Source organism: Zonotrichia leucophrys, chromosome 9, assembly GCF_028769735.1.
Source record: "Zonotrichia leucophrys gambelii isolate GWCS_2022_RI chromosome 9, RI_Zleu_2.0, whole genome shotgun sequence".
In the NCBI taxonomy this organism is placed as follows: Eukaryota; Metazoa; Chordata; class Aves; order Passeriformes; family Passerellidae; genus Zonotrichia; species Zonotrichia leucophrys.
The window spans coordinates 4,810,970-4,826,096 of record NC_088179.1 but is presented as its reverse complement, the minus strand read 5'-3'; the positions used below and the strand labels follow the sequence as shown (position 1 = coordinate 4,826,096).

Below are 15,127 nucleotides of genomic sequence, written 5' to 3'. Positions count from 1 at the left end.
AAAAAAACCTTAATTTTTTGTTTTTAAAAAATTACCAAAAAAGGAAATTCTCTTTAACTAAAACACTGGTATTCCAGCAGTATTTCCAATTAGGAAAGCTTCTGAGCAGTGTGTTGGGTTTTGGGTAGTGGGGGAGCTATAGGAGTGGTTTCTTTGAGAAGCTGCCAGAAACTTCCCCTGTGTCTGATGGAGCTGATGTCGGCCAGCTCCAAAACAGACTTCTCATTATCCTACAAATCTGGTAATAAATTCCATAAACTTCCTCAAACTTCCCTCCTGTTTTGCCCATGACAGTAATTGCTGAGTGGTCTCTTCCTGTTTTTATGTCAACTAGGGAGCATTATATTTTCTCCCCCTGTCCAGCTGATGGAGCAGCTTTGGTGGGCACCAGGCATCCCACAGTCTGTCACTGTGGGATTGTCTTTTTTCAGGGATATCTTGGCAGAGTATTTCCAGTTTTGGCCGTGAACAGCTGGCCCATCCTGAATGGGGGCTGGAAGGGTTTGGGGATGGAGGCAACCACAGCTAAGTGGGAGCATGGGGATGTGCAGGGTCTCAGGGTGAGCATGAGGTGATTCAATGGGTAGATCCTACTGATGGGGGATTGGGGTCAGATGCCATAAAGGACCTGGCCAAGGCTTTGGAGATGCTGGTCAGCAGTGGCTGGACATGAGCCCAGGTGTGCCCATGTGGGCAAGGGGCCAAAGGGTCCAGCAGCACCAGGGCAGTGACAATGACTGGGCTCTGTGAGACCCCTCAGGTGCTCTGTCCAGTTCTGGCCCTCATGACAAGAAGGACATTGAGGGGCTCGAGCATATCCAGAGAAGGAAATGGAGATGGGGAAGGGAATGGAGCACCAGGAAAGGCTGAGGGAGCTGGAAAGGGGCTCAGCCTGGAGCAAAGGAGGCTCAGGGGGGACCTTGTGGCTCTGCACAACTCCCGGACAAGAGGAGACAGCTGGGGGTGGTCGGGCTCTGCTCCAGGAGCAGGGACAGGATGAGAAGTATTGTATTTGTATTGTATTAGGAATGCACTGATGAAGGAAGGAATGATGAATCTGACTCCATGTTCTCAGAAGGCTAATTTATTATTTCATACAGAAAGGATACTTACAGAATGCTAAAAAGATAATAATAAAAACTCATGACTCTTTCCAGAGTCCCGACACAGCTGGGGCCCAATTGGACGATGAGTGAAAACAACTCAGACCAGAATCCAATGAAACAATCTCCAAACACATTCCAAAGGGGCAAAACAGAGGAGAAGCAAATGAGATAAAAATTGTTTTCCTTTTCTCTGAGGCTTCTCAGCTTCCCAGGCGAAAAATCCCGGGTGAAGGGATTTTTCAGAGAATGTGAATGCCACAGAGAAGGAAGGGCCTCAAGCTGTGCCAGGGCAGGTTCATATTGGGCATCATGGAAAGGATGCCCAGGCATTGGAAGGGGCTGCCCAAGGAGGTTTGGAGTCCCCATCCCTGGAGATGTCCAAGGAAGGCCTGGACGTGGCACTCGGTGCTCTGGGCTGGGTGACACGGTGGGGACCGGTCACAGCTTGGACTCGACGGTCTTCGAAGTCTTCTCGGACCGCAGCGATTTTGTCATTCCGTGACGGGCACTACGCAGCGAGCGGAGATGCTGTGTGTCCCTCCTCCCCTTCCTCCCGGCGCCGGGCGGGATGCGGGAAGAGGCGGGAAGAGCCGTGAGGGGGATCCCGCCCCTCCCGCCCGCGCTCAGGGGCCGCCCGCGGCGGCGGGAGCGGCGCGTGCGCGGGGCGGGGCCTGGCGGCGGCCGCGCCGTGCGAGGGTCCGGCGGGGCGGGGGGGTCCCGCCCGCTTCCCCCCGGCCCTGCGTCCGTCCCTCCGTCCCCGCGGAGCGATGGTGCCGCGGCGCCGCGAGCCCGGCGGGGGGCGGCGGGGCCGGCCCCGTGAGGCGGCGGCGGCGGGGGAGGCGGGCGCGGGGCCGCGGCGGGGCCGGCGGGTGCGGGGCCCGCGCCGCCATCTCCTCCGCCTCCTGCCGCCGCCGCTGCTGCTGCTGCTGGTGCTGCCCGCCGGCGTGCAGGGCCAGCCCGGCCTCGGCCCGCATGCCCCGGACTGGCCCCCCAGCGGCCCCGGGCCCAGCCTCAGCATCTACCTGAGCGAGGAGGAGGTGCGGCAGCTGATCGGTGAGTGCGCCCCGGGGCCCGGGGCCGGCGCGGGGCTGGGGCGGGGGAGCCCGGCCGCTCTGGAGGGGCTCAGGAGAGTTCTGCGCGCCGGGGTGGAAGTTTGGAGGGCTGGAAAAGGATGGGGAGCTGTGGGACTGGATTGGGAATGATGGGCGTTAGCAGGACCGGAGGTGGCTGTGGGGTCCAGGGGACAACTGGGGGTTTGTATGGGAATGTTGGGAGGGAAACAGATCTCGGATGCTGGCGAGGATGTGAGTGGGGGATGAAGGATCTCCAGCTCATGAGAGGATGGGGGTCTGTGGGTCTGGGATGGGAATGGGTGAATCCAGAGATTGGCGTGGGTTCTGTGGGAGTGGCTGTGAGCAGGGATGAAGGAGCTGGGGCTCAGGCACTGGGGTGGGGATGGTGGGTGTCAGCACGACAGGGCTTTGCTGGGGAGTCGAGGAGACGGGGGTTGTCTGTGGGACAATGATTTGGGGGTGCCGAGGAGGATGGAAAGGGTCGTGAGTGTGGGTGAAGGACCTGGAGCTCAGGAGGGGATGGAGAACTATGGGATGGGTGATGGATGATCCCAGGGATCTGTGGGTTTTGTAGGTCTGGGGTCATGGTGAGAATAGACGAGTCAGGGGTCTCTGTGCTGCTTTGTGTGTGTGTGTGTGGTTAGGGGAAGAAAAGGCTTCACCCTTATGGTGAGGGGCTCCCCAGATTGGAGAAACCAGGGATGGTGTCCTGTGGGAGCAGAGTAAGCCCTGGGAGAGGTGAGTTCAAGCCCATGATTTAATTAGCCAGGCAAGCGACATGCAGAGGGCAGAGAGGAGACCTGGCAATAATTGGGTGTGTGTGTGTGAAAGGAATCTTAATTTCTAGGCAGGCTGACAATTGCTGCGCAAGGACTTGGAGGCAGTTCCTGAAGTCCCCCATCTGGCCTGCTGTGGAAGGCTTTCACAGGAGTTCTGTGCTTGGAGAGGCTGACTTAAACAAAGATTTGTTTTCTGTAGGCTTTGCCTTCCATAGGCTCTTGTTTAGAGTTGGTGGCTGGAGTCTCAAAACAAATCTGTTGGTGTCCCCAGTGATTTGTTTTTCCCAAGTGCTCTGTATCTCTGCAAGCTGGAAAACAGGCAGTGCAAGACTTTATTTACGTCAAATGGACAAAATAAAAATATCTCCAGTTAATTTGCCCTCTGTGAGCACGCAGCTGACCCAGGTCAGGGGATCTGGGGACTGAAGGACACTGTAAACATTTTTCCCTCATGGTTTGCCCTGGTGATCAGTGTCCTGCTGTTGTCATTTGTACGTGGCACGTGCTTGCTGCCGGATGCTCTGGTACAGATAGAGGGTGAAAATGTCTTATTTAGCTTGCTGCTGAGCTGGAATTCTAAATAAGTAGTTAATCTTGGGAGTACTGAATGCTGAGGTTTGAGCTCTCCCCTGTCTAGTGTCTGAAATCTGTGTTAGTTGGATTTGGTCAGGCTTCCGTGGCACACTGACATAATTATTCATCATGAACCAGCAACTAAGGAGGCAAGATGTGCTGTTACTATTTTTTAAGCTAAATTTCTTCGTCTAGCCTCAGTTATGGGTGTCTATTACTACATGGCTGAAATCACTTACTACTCTGTGACTGGTTTATATCACTTTTAGTATCTGACATGAATGATCTATTCTGCCTCTGTGACCCCAGAGACTTAGATAAATTGGAATCTAATGTGGTGGTAAACTGGGGCTTCCTTCAGTTAGTGGGGTTCAAATCACTGGAAATCTGTTGCAAACTAAACTTCCACGATCTAAATTGTGTTGTTGGCATGAGCAGATTTAATTTTAGGGGTATCTCTACACGTGCTGTTGGCTGTAGGTGAGATGTAGTTTTAGTTTAAGGAGGCATTTAGACATAGGCCAATTTATCAATAACTTCACGTATTCTTTTGGCAGAAGAAAATCCAGAGGGACAAACAGTTTAGTTCCAGGTGTTCACAATTCTGAAAACAAAGCCAGCTTTTGACACGTTCCATTTAGGAGTATCTGATTGGGATTTACATACAATCAAGTTCATGGTTTAAGGTCTCATGCTGATGTGTGAAGTTGCAAAGGGCAGCGAGGGGGTTCAGCTTCTGGAACTCCCCTGAGAGAAGCTGTGGGTTGGCAGATGCTGGGACAGTCAGTCACAGGGGATAGGAAAATGAGGTTGCTTGTGAAGTGAAGTGTTAAGTTCAGTGAAGCTGCTAATAGAAGCTGGATTCTTTCACCTTTTGTCTCTAAACAATCTCGTGTCTGCTACTGTCTTGCTGTGGCTGAGCAGAAACTCTCAGATTTTCTGCTCATAAACCCAAATGTTACGTGGAATTACTACAGTTACTACAGCCTGTGCTGTTTTCCTGCTTCTAAATATCACCCCTGTACATCTTTAGGTGGCAAATTTGATTAGGAATAAATGTAAGCACACATGTGGCTGCTGAATCAGTCACAGACAGTGATGCAGAGCTGGAGCATCCCAGGGTCTGGTGGAAACTCTGTGGGGCCACATCCCCATGTGGTCTCTCCATCAGCCAGGCTGACACGGTTCAGTGCAGTGTCTGGTGCTGCTGCTTTCCCCAAACCCAGAGTTCAGTGTCTTGCAGAACCATGGGTTGTGTTTTAATCAGGCTGTGGCTCTTGGAAGTGAAATAGGAACTTGCTGCAGATTATTTGTGGCTGCTGTTCTTTGTGGCACAGAGGAAGGACAGAAATGGTGATTTACAGTGAAAACTGCCTGCTCCTTTCCTGTGTGCTCACGCCAGATTTCCACCGTCGGGCTGTGGAATCCTGGCCATGTGTCTGCCTTAGGAGGAATTGTTTTGTAGTCTTCAGGACTTTATGTAGAAGAAAACTAGAGGAAACTGGCTCGTCTTGTTGTGTGAGGTGGATTTTTATTTCGAAACACTGTGGATTCTCAGGGTCTGAAAGCAGGACTTGCTATATGGCAGGCATATGGTGTCTCTGTCAGAAATATCTCTTGCCATTCCCATGGAAAATATCCCCAGCCATTCAGACTACAAGCCTTTGGGAAAAATAATCTGTGGTTTTCACATAGTTGAATGTGTCAGATTCCACTTACACCAGGCAGGATCCAGCACTAGAGGGGATGGAGTAGGAAGGAGTTGGCTGAGGTGACTCCAGCGATGGCAGCAGGAGGCAGAGGTGTCACGGATGAGGTTCAGGGTGAGGGGGAGTTGGGCAGGAGGAAGGGAGGTGCTGCTTTTTGGGGAGAGACATCCAGAGCACCACAACCATTTTAGGGGTGTCTGTGAACTCTCTTAGCACCGTCATCTGTAGCTTTTTAGAGAACCTTTTTGGGCCTGTGCTTCGACCTGACGAAAGCTTTGTTAGTCCTACATAGTGACTGAACAGGTGTGAGAGCACCACCTGGTCCTGTCCCTTTTTCCAGTGCCCACCCTGTGGTGCTGAACGTGCAGGTGGTGTGGAGTTAGTGATGAGTTGCTCAGTAGGAGGTCTCTGCTTGATTTAGTGACTTTCATTGCAGTTTTCCCATGAAGTCAGAGTGTGGTGTTTGCCTCATGTTGAAATGCTCCATTGTTCTGCTTTTCACAGGATCCTGGGATGTGAAGGCTGGTGTATCCCTGTTTTGCAGGTGCCAATCTAAGGTGTAGAGAATAAGGTAGAAAATACTCATTATTATTAGATAGCTCACTTTAATAATTAAGGATTGGATCTAGTCTGTTTCAGAACACAGTGTTATTTGGCACTTTGTGCATTCCTGGTGTATCTTTTAGACCTTGATTGTGAGTTCCCAGCAGTTCAGCTTCACAGGTTGTACCCTCTGATTCTGAGGAGCAGAATCAATAGCTGCCTGTGAAAACTTGGCTTAAGCAGCTCTCCTGGCATTGCATGCTGTTCTTTTGCAGCATTCATGGCAGCAGTCAGGTGCTTAAGCAGTGAGGACAACCCTTTCTGTCCCTGCAGGGGTTTTTTTGGAGACTACGTGCCTTTCAGCTGTGAAATTGGTGTTGTGGACAGCCCTCCTGTCACATGGCTCTGGATCTTTGTAGGAGTCTGGTCTGCATGTTAACTGAGACTTTAGTCCCATGGGGGGAAAATACCACCACGTTATTGTGTAACTAAGAATGCATGTATATGGGGGGCTAAATTAGAATTGCAGGGGAATTTTAAAGTCAGAAGTCCTACAATGTTTACATTGAGTTTCCAAACTTAGTGTTCTCTGGCCTAGTTTCTTCTGAGCAATCACTGAATGCTGTCTGTTGTTAGTTTTATATTTGCACTCACTCAATTACAGAGTTAAATTAATTTCACTTCTGTGACTTGTACTTATGTGTTCTAGAGTTTCATTAAAAGCCATTGTGCAGTTTACTAAAATGAGTTGTCTGGCTGCAAGATGCAGCATCGATGCAAAATCTCTTAGAGCAGAGGGTTGTTTGTTTGGTTTGTAAATTGAGGTGGTGACTCACAGGGTGGTTGAGGTTGGCAGGGACCTCTGGAGGTCATCTGGTCCCACCCCTTGCCCAAACTGGGCCACCCAGAGCTGCTTGTCTGGCACCACATCCAGGAGCTTTTGGACATCTTAGAGGATGGAGATTTCACCACCTCTGTGGGCAGCCTGTGCCAGTGCTCAGTCACCCTCTCTGGATGAGTTTTTCTTGCTGCTCAGGCTGACCCTCCTGTGTTTGTGCCTGATTTTTGGATCAGATGGGAAGAACCTGCTTCCTTCTCTCTGCACACACCTTTGAATATTTATATACATTGATGAGATGCCCCTGAGCCAGCTCTCCACAGCTTTCTCAGTGTCTTGTCATGGTAGAGGTGTTGCAGTTCCTTTAATCCTCTTTGTGGTCCTTCACTGAACCCTCTCTTGTAGTTCTGTGGCTCTTTTCTTGGGAAGCCCCAGGTGTGCCTTCACCAGAGCTGAGCAGAATCCTGAAATTAGAGGCCAAGTGCAATTTTGTATGTTAGAAATGGAGTCTAAGCATCATCTTATTGCAGCAGATGATAATTGTCTTCATTTTATACTGTGAAACATCTTTGTTGATGTCATTGTTTTGGGGAGTTGGCCACAGACAGGAGCTCCCATCAAAAGTGCTTTATGGTACTTGCACAGCATCTATAGTGGCTAGAAAGCCTCTTGTTCCTTTGTTGCCTGATTGTTATGAAAGGGAGCTGAAAGTGTGTATTCTTTGTGATTTTTGAAAAGCTTCAGGGCCTTGTGAAAATCCCACTCAGCCTGCTTGGACAGAATCACAGCCTGGAGCACCACCAGCCAGTCAGTGCTATGCTCTCTGAGAGTTGTTAGCAGCACCCAAGATCATTTTCTGTGGGAGTTGGGGAACTCACAGGTACTGGAAAAAATGCAGCAAAGTTTTTCCAGAACTCACAGGTACTGGAAAAAATGCAGCAAAGAGCCTCTGAGGTTGTGGGAGGATGAAGGAGATGTCCCCCAAGGACAGATGTTTGGGTACTGCAAGGTATAGAAGCAGATGTGTGTGTGGTACAAGAGTTACAGTTCAGGGTCAGGTTCTCTTGATATGTGTTCTGAAATCTTCATTTCACAGCTTTTAAGTGCTTGGCTTTGAAGAACAGAAGCTTTTTGCAGGCTGTACTTTTCCAGTGTTCCACATGCCTGTCTTTGCAGGAGTACAAAATCCCAGTTCATGGCACCAGTAGAAAGGGAAGATTTACATAGGTGCACACCTGGATGGAAAGTGCACTTCTAATCCTGGCAGACACCACACACTGAAACAAAACTGAGCTGCTGAAAATGTTCTGCTATATCCAGTGAAGTGCAGGTGCTGCTTTTAGGATAATAATTTTGTTACCTCACTCTGTAAAGCCCTTTAGCCCACTGCCAGTTTGTGAGGGGTGTGCAGTACGGTGGGTTTGGGATTGTGGGTGGGTTGTACCCAGCCTGCTGTGGGGCTGGGGACAGGCAGATGTTCAGGGCTGTGCAGCAGCAGCAGGCTGGGACAAGTTCCCTGCAGCAGCCTGTGTTCTTCTGGAGCCTCCCATTGTGCCTGGATGTCTGTCTGTCTGATTTACCTGTGTTCCTTCTGGAGCCTGTCATTGTGCCTGTATGTCTGTCTGTCTGATTTACCTGTGTTCCTTCTGGAGCCTGTCATATGTGCCTGTATGTCTGTCTGTCTGATTTACCTGTGTTCTTTCTGGAGCCTCCATTGTGTCTGTCTGATTCACCTGTGTTCCTTCTGGAGCCTCCCATTGTGCCTGGGTGTCTGTCTGTCTGATTTACCTGTGTTCCTTCTGGAGCCTCCCATTGTGTTTGTCTGAATTACCTGTGTTTCTTCTGGAGCCTCCCACTGTGCCTGGGTGTCTGTCTGTCTGATTCACCTGTGTTCCTTCTGGAGCCTCCCATTGTGCCTGGATGTCTGTCTGATTTACCTGTGTTCCTTCTGGAGCCTCTCATTGTGCCTGTATGTCTGTCTGTCTGATTTACCTGTGTTCCTTCTGGAGCCTCCCATGGTGCCTGTTGGTCTGATTGACCCAGTGCCATTGTTCACATCCATATTGAGGTTTCTGAGACCAGCTGCAGTTGGGGCTCCTCTGTCCCCTTCTGTTCTGTTACCTCCCCTTTAGCTTGCACACTTTTAATAACAATTTAACCATTTCTTTGGGGATGTGTAAAATTGTATAATCCACTGCAATATTGTTAATGCTTGCAAACCTGCAGAAGAATAAGCTTCTAGAAGCTTGAAATAGCCAGTGTAAGGCCTTCCTCGTAGAGGAGGCAGCCTCTGGGCTGGGTTAGGATTGCTTTGAAACCATATTCTGTGATGCCACTAAGGCAGAAGTCTGAAATAAACTTCAGGCCTTGTGTGTGTTGATCTGCTCAGCATTGCTGAGGTGGGTGGTTGATTTCTGAATCCTGCTTTACCACATCAGCTGTTTTGTTGGGATTTACAGTGCTGGGGGCTCTATCTGAATCCTGCCTGGAGAAGGCTCTTTCCTTCTGGAAATCGGTGTTCAGGGGGGACTGCAGGGGTGGAGTGCAGCTGGGCTGCCTGGTGCAGCTCTGTCTGTGCTCAGGCCTGGGAGGAAACAGCCATTTCAGCTCCCCAGAGGCCAAGGTCTGTCTAGTGATAAATGTTTGTGGCTGTTGTAACATTTGTGTGTCAGGGACTTGGAAGAAACCTGACCTCTGAAGGCTGTCCTGGTGGTGGTGAGGGGAAAAATTCCCGAAGCTGCATTCCTCCCTCCTGTGACTTTACACCTGCATTCTGTTTGGCAGCATCCTATTTATCACTGCTGATTGTTTGGTCTCTTTCTCCCTCCAGTGCACAGACAGAATGGAAACGAAAGAGAGGAAATGGAGGCACAGCTCCCTGCATGCAGGAGAAAAGCCAGCAAGAAAGGCTCAGGATACTGAGAGGAAGGCAGGGACCGAAACTGCTCCTAAACACCACCTGCACAGAGGGAAATAAAGGAGATAGGGATCATGTTCACAGGCACACAAAATCCCAGGGTGGTGTTTTCCTGGGAGTGGGAGCTGTGCAGGCAGCTGTACTGTACACTCTGGGTATTTTAAACCATGAAGCCTCGTGTTTTTCTCCTCCCCTTCTGCTATTCACGGTTGTGTTTGGATACTGGAAAAGCTGAATTAATGAGACAGATTCCAAATGTGTTGATTCACGGTTGTGCTGAACTCTAGTGAAATGACTCGATGACTAATTCCTACCTGAAACTCTCCAGACTGGAATATTGTGGAGGCTTCTACTTGGAGTCAGAGTTACTCCTCTGTACTTTAGTGTGCAGGATTGAATCCTACTCGAGGTCTCAGCCATGAGAGCAGGGAGTACGGGCTGAAGTGCGTTTAATGAGTTGTGCCTGTTGAATTGAGCTCTTTTCCCTTTTTCCCCCAGAATGGCAGCAGCACCAGCAGCTCCCATGTGGGGATGAATGCTAACACTCTCTGCAAATGCCTTGTGGTGGCACAAAGGGCTCGATGGCAGAGGCTTCAAAGGCATTATTGCTCTTCCATTGCTGCCTTTGTCCTTCTCTCAAGCGGATAACTCACATATTTGCACTGACTGCTCCGGAGAGCTGCGAGCAGAAGCAGCAGCATGAAACTAATGTGATGCTTTAGAATTTCCCTGCCACTTACTGGGTGTTGAATGGCTGTAATTAAATTAACCAGTATATTGATTTCAGCATGCTGCTTGGGAAAGAGCAGAGCAGGAGCACAGGCATGGGAGCTGCAGCTTGGAATGTTAGAGCAGATTAATAAACTAATGATGGTTATCCTCTCCAACCTGTTTGAGCCTTTATGAAATAAGTTGATGGCCTTGCAGAATAATTCCTAATAAAAGAAAAAAATACTAAGCTCTGTAGGCTTAGAGATGGTCACAGGAGTGAGCAGACCTGGCTTGGTTTGTTTAGAGTTTGGTTTTTTGTTAAACAATCAGTGTCATTCTGATGAAAGTGTTCAAAGCATCTCAAAAGGTGTGGACAGTCCATCATCCCTTCAGCAATCCCTTTGGGCACAGAACCAGGAGTACAGACTTCAAAGCTGAGGGATCTGAAGTGGGTTTTTTTGGTGTTTTAAAAACTTCTATTCCATTTTAAGTCTCATATAAAAAATAAAACAATACAAACGTTACAATTCACATGGTCACAATCAAAAACCAACTATTTCTTTATTACAATACACTAGAAACATTTCTTAACCTATCAACTTTTACCACACTATACCACAGATACCTTAAAATAATCATCTAAAATTACCTCTCATAAATCCTACTACAATATCTTTCATAGTTCTATTTCTCTAAAATATCTAATATTTTTTACAAAACCACTTTTTAAAACTTATTTCTAATTCTATTTCTCTCTCAACAATATCTGTCCTATTCCATAGCATTTCTAAATCAACATTTCTTATCTCAAAATGTACATACAAATACACACTAGATGAACCTTCTATCAAACTTTAAATGTTTTCTATAAATCCATTTCCCACATGAAGCACTGAGGGAGGGGGTGGATCTGTTCTTCCTAATGAATATTAAATTTATTTTTACTCTGTCAGGTCCTCCTTACTGGAGTAGCCATGGCACTGGCCCACATGCTCTTCTGGAGGTGACTTAGGGTCTTGTCTAGAGGGATAACTAAATCAACATGTGGGTGCATTGCTGTAACTAAATGAAATAAAAAGAAAAAGGCACAATTTCTCTGGGTAGGTGACACTGAAACACCACAAACACATGTTATTCACAAGCCTAAATGACACCTGGCATACCTCTGTGGTGGTGTTTTAGCTGGGAAGGTGACAGCAGCTCCCTTCCGAAGCTTTGGGGCACTACTGAGCATTTGATCAGAAGTTTTATTTTGAGGATCATGCTCTTGGCAGCTGCAGTTCATGAGAAGGAAACCATTTTTCTATTCTCAATGTTTGCTTTCATTGTAATTCAAAAGGAGCATCAAACTTCATATTACAGTAATTATGAGATTTGCCATAGCTGCTAAGTTAAATTTTTATTTCATAAGTACACCTAAGAATAAAGTTCTTTTCTATTTTTCCCTGAAGTTAGATTTATTTTTTGTGTTACTGAGTTTCCTTTCAGTTGCTTCCTACCCTGTACCTGTGCCATTCCTATTCCCACTTGCCTCATTTCCCCTTGCCCTGTGTGTAAATCCTTGCCACTAATTTTCCTCTGCCTTCAAATGTCCATTTTGTTCATCTCTGCTGCATTTTTCCTTTGGAATTGGTGCTTCAGGTAACTCATGTGCACCATCCTGCCCTATTAACAGCAACGTGGCTGCTGTTCTGGTGAGTTTTCTAGGTTTTCTTTTTTTTTCCTGCAATGGCCAAATTTTATTTAGAAAGGTGTTCTCTCAGGAGCAGAGTCCACTTGCATTTTGCTCTGAGGTGAGATACATGGTTTTGGTTTGGGTTCCTGGGTCATTTAACTATTTCTGCAGAGATCTGTATATCCTATCTAGCAGAAAAGTGGAGATTTTTCTTTTTTAGGTGAAGGTGAGAAGAACAAGCAGGGGGTTGAAATGTAGTTGTTGCTGTTCAGAGACAAATAAAGGGTAAGCAGGTGGGTCCTAAGAACAATAAATATCTTCTGTTTAGTATGGATGGAGTTAAATATTGATTGTGCTTCAGCAGGTGGCATCTCCTAGGGGAGCTTCTTCCTGTGGAAGTGAAGTCCTCCCTCTGACTTTCCAAAAGGATTTTTTCCTTTCTGTGGAAAAAATCCCATTTGCCTGAGGTGTTGAATTTGCAAATTGTATTTAACAGTATCACTGAGGTGAATTGGGGGTGAACTGCCTGTGAAGATTCACAAGGACTTAATGAGAGCTCTCAGGAAGAGTTTCTCTCCCATTTGCTGGATGTTGGGAAGCTTCCTGCTAAGATTTCCTGCCGGGGAGTCTTGGTCGGTTTTCAAGGGTGCATTAATCGCCTTGAAGTTATGTTGGGTATTTCCTCAAATTGAATTGTTGTATTCCCCCTCCAGCTCATGAGAAGTTAACTCTGCCCAGGTAACAAATAACCCTAACCCATGTTCCCTCTGCTGCTGCTCCTTGGATGAGCTTGCAGAGGGGTGAGTATTGCTGGGTTTATGCTGCAGTTTTGTCTTTTGGCTTGACCTGATCACCATCCTTTGACAGTCCCTGGTGCCTGTGTTAGGAGACTGAAAAGCTGCTTCTTCATCATCTCCATGTTGCTGAAGCTTTAATTTGTTGTTGCCTTTTTTATTTTTAGTTAACTTTTCCACGGACTCCCAGCGTGTAAGGTGTTTAAAAACAAGTATTTCAGCCCAAAATCCTGCCCAACAGCTCTAACTGACAGACTGTAGCTTTGTGGAAAGCTAAAGTCAAAATGCAGGTGAAAGGCTGTGGTCAGTTACTTGTTTTATTAAAACGAAATTCACTTTATTATTGTATACACTGGATATGCACAAATGTAGGTATTTTTTTGTGTGTTAATATTTTCAGAGGCTTAGTATTGCATTCCCAGTAGTTTGCTATTTTCTAAGCTAAATCGATCTATGTGGATCAGTTTGCATTTTTTTCCTCTTTGAACTTCCAGCTGTAGTTTCAGCCCTGGGCAAAGCTGATTGTTGAATTAATTAAGTACATTCAAACTAATGAGGCTTGCTCTGGGAACGTGTTCTTTCTACCCTGTAAAAAGAAAAGGAAGTTTCAGTAGTCAAGAGCTGATTTTTAGTTCTGCAGTAACATTTCCTTGTGTTTGGACTGTATTTTCCAGTGGACATTTGCAGAACCTGCTGCAAAACCAGCAAAGTTTAGCATTTCAAGTCAGTGTTTCAGACTTAGGGTACACTTTAAATGAAAGGAAAATTGAAGTAAAAAGAAGCTGTCTTTTTCAGCAAGGTAGGTTATCCAGTGTTGGGAGAATTCAGTGTGTTTGTGGAGTGGGATGAGCAGGCTTGGGGGGGGGTGGAATCTTGGGGTTTGTATTCTCTCTCGTGAGTGTTCATCCTGGCATGGAAACTTCTGCTGTGGCCAGAGGACTGACCCAGAAGAGCAGCACAGGAGCAGAGGCCTCATTCTCTGGAGTACATAATAGAACAAATAAAATATTTATATAGAGATTATAACTCACTGAACTGGGTAAATCTTGCCTTTAGTTGGTTTCAGTGGCTGTGAGTCAGGATCAGGAGTGGCTCTGCTCTGGGTGGGCTGTGGTGGTTTGATGTCACTGCAGAGATTTCTCAGCTGCTGATGAAGAAACTCTTTTAAATTACAGACTAAAACATTAAGAAAACAACCCCCAATTTCAGTAATTTCTCTGCTGGGGAGCCACTGGACAGAAAATTGTCAGCGATTGTTACCAAACTGCTGTTAATGAAATGCTGCTTTTTGCAAAGCAGCAGAAATAATAGGAAACTCTTGCATTGTACACTCAGGAAACTCTTTCATTGCACGCTCATTTTGTATCTCCTCATTTAAGACAAATCTGCCAGAATTATGTTATGGAGATTTCAAGTGATTTAGTAAGAAAGTGCAACCTCAGGTAAAAGATTCCTAAACACCGCTGTCATCTTTAAGAACATGTAAGTACAGATGCATATTGCAGGATATATTTTCTTCATAAAAATAAAACCCGATTTTCCCATGGTGGCAGAAGCAAGTTTCTTTTTTATATTGTGCTTAAAATGAAAAAAAAAGAGTTGAAGCTAGACTGCATTTGCACAGGGGCATTTGAAAAGAAGTGTTTTGTTAGGCTGCTAGACTGACATGATTCAATTTTGTCGTGAACACAAGGGCTGCCCAGCATCTTTGGAATCTAGGAATGAAAGTTGGCCTCTCCCCTTCCTTTCTGAGCTTCTTCAGATGCTTTGTTATGTTAAACAGTGCAAAGAATGACAGATTTTCTCTGTGCTGCTGCTTAAATTTACCTTTATGTTTGCCTTCAACTTTAATTTATTCTTTCAAGTCTGTGCCCAAGGTACAAAGATAGGGAAGTTAATAACGAGATTTAGAGGTTGCCTGGGTGAAAGGTTGGTGCTTTTGCCTCGAAATCCAGCAGAGCATTGCTCTGAACTGATTTCATGTGTGTTGGTGTAGGTTAGTCAAGTCCAAGTAAGGAGAAACCAGATCCTTCTGTGCTGTGCCTTGTCTGCATATGGACTTGTTTAGGGAGCTTTGCCAAAGCAAAGCTGCAGCCCAGCTTTTAAACTGGTCAGAATTGATCACCAATATTCTGCTTAAACCAACAGAAGCTGCTTTTCCTCCTCTGTGTTTTGTGATATTTCTTTGTAGGGCTCTCTACCCCTTTCTTTATGTTTTGCCACTTTGCCTAGAAAATTATTGAGGAGCTGCCAATTTCCTGTAGCTGTTTGTGTTGCATCTGTGTTTTCCTCTTAGAGGCACCTGTTTTCTCCTTTTATTATTCCATTTAGGACACAAAACATTAAATCCATCTTGGATTTGCCTTACATAGTGGAAGAATTGAGCACCTTCAGAGGAACCCAGCATCT

The 15,127-nt window shown here is 46.6% G+C and overlaps 1 protein-coding gene across 2 annotated transcripts in view; it reads left to right on the top strand.

The window, feature by feature from the left end:
- Nucleotides 1-1,858: 1,858 nt before the first annotated feature.
- Nucleotides 1,859-15,127, top strand: part of RYK (receptor like tyrosine kinase) — a 55,050-nt gene continuing 41,781 nt past the window's right edge. For both annotated transcript variants that reach the window (XM_064721427.1, XM_064721425.1), the window contains exon 1: nucleotides 1,859-2,159. In XM_064721427.1, the coding sequence (XP_064577497.1) occupies nucleotides 1,874-2,159 (286 nt within the window). In that variant the 5' untranslated portion in view covers nucleotides 1,859-1,873. The remainder of the gene's footprint in view (nucleotides 2,160-15,127) is intronic.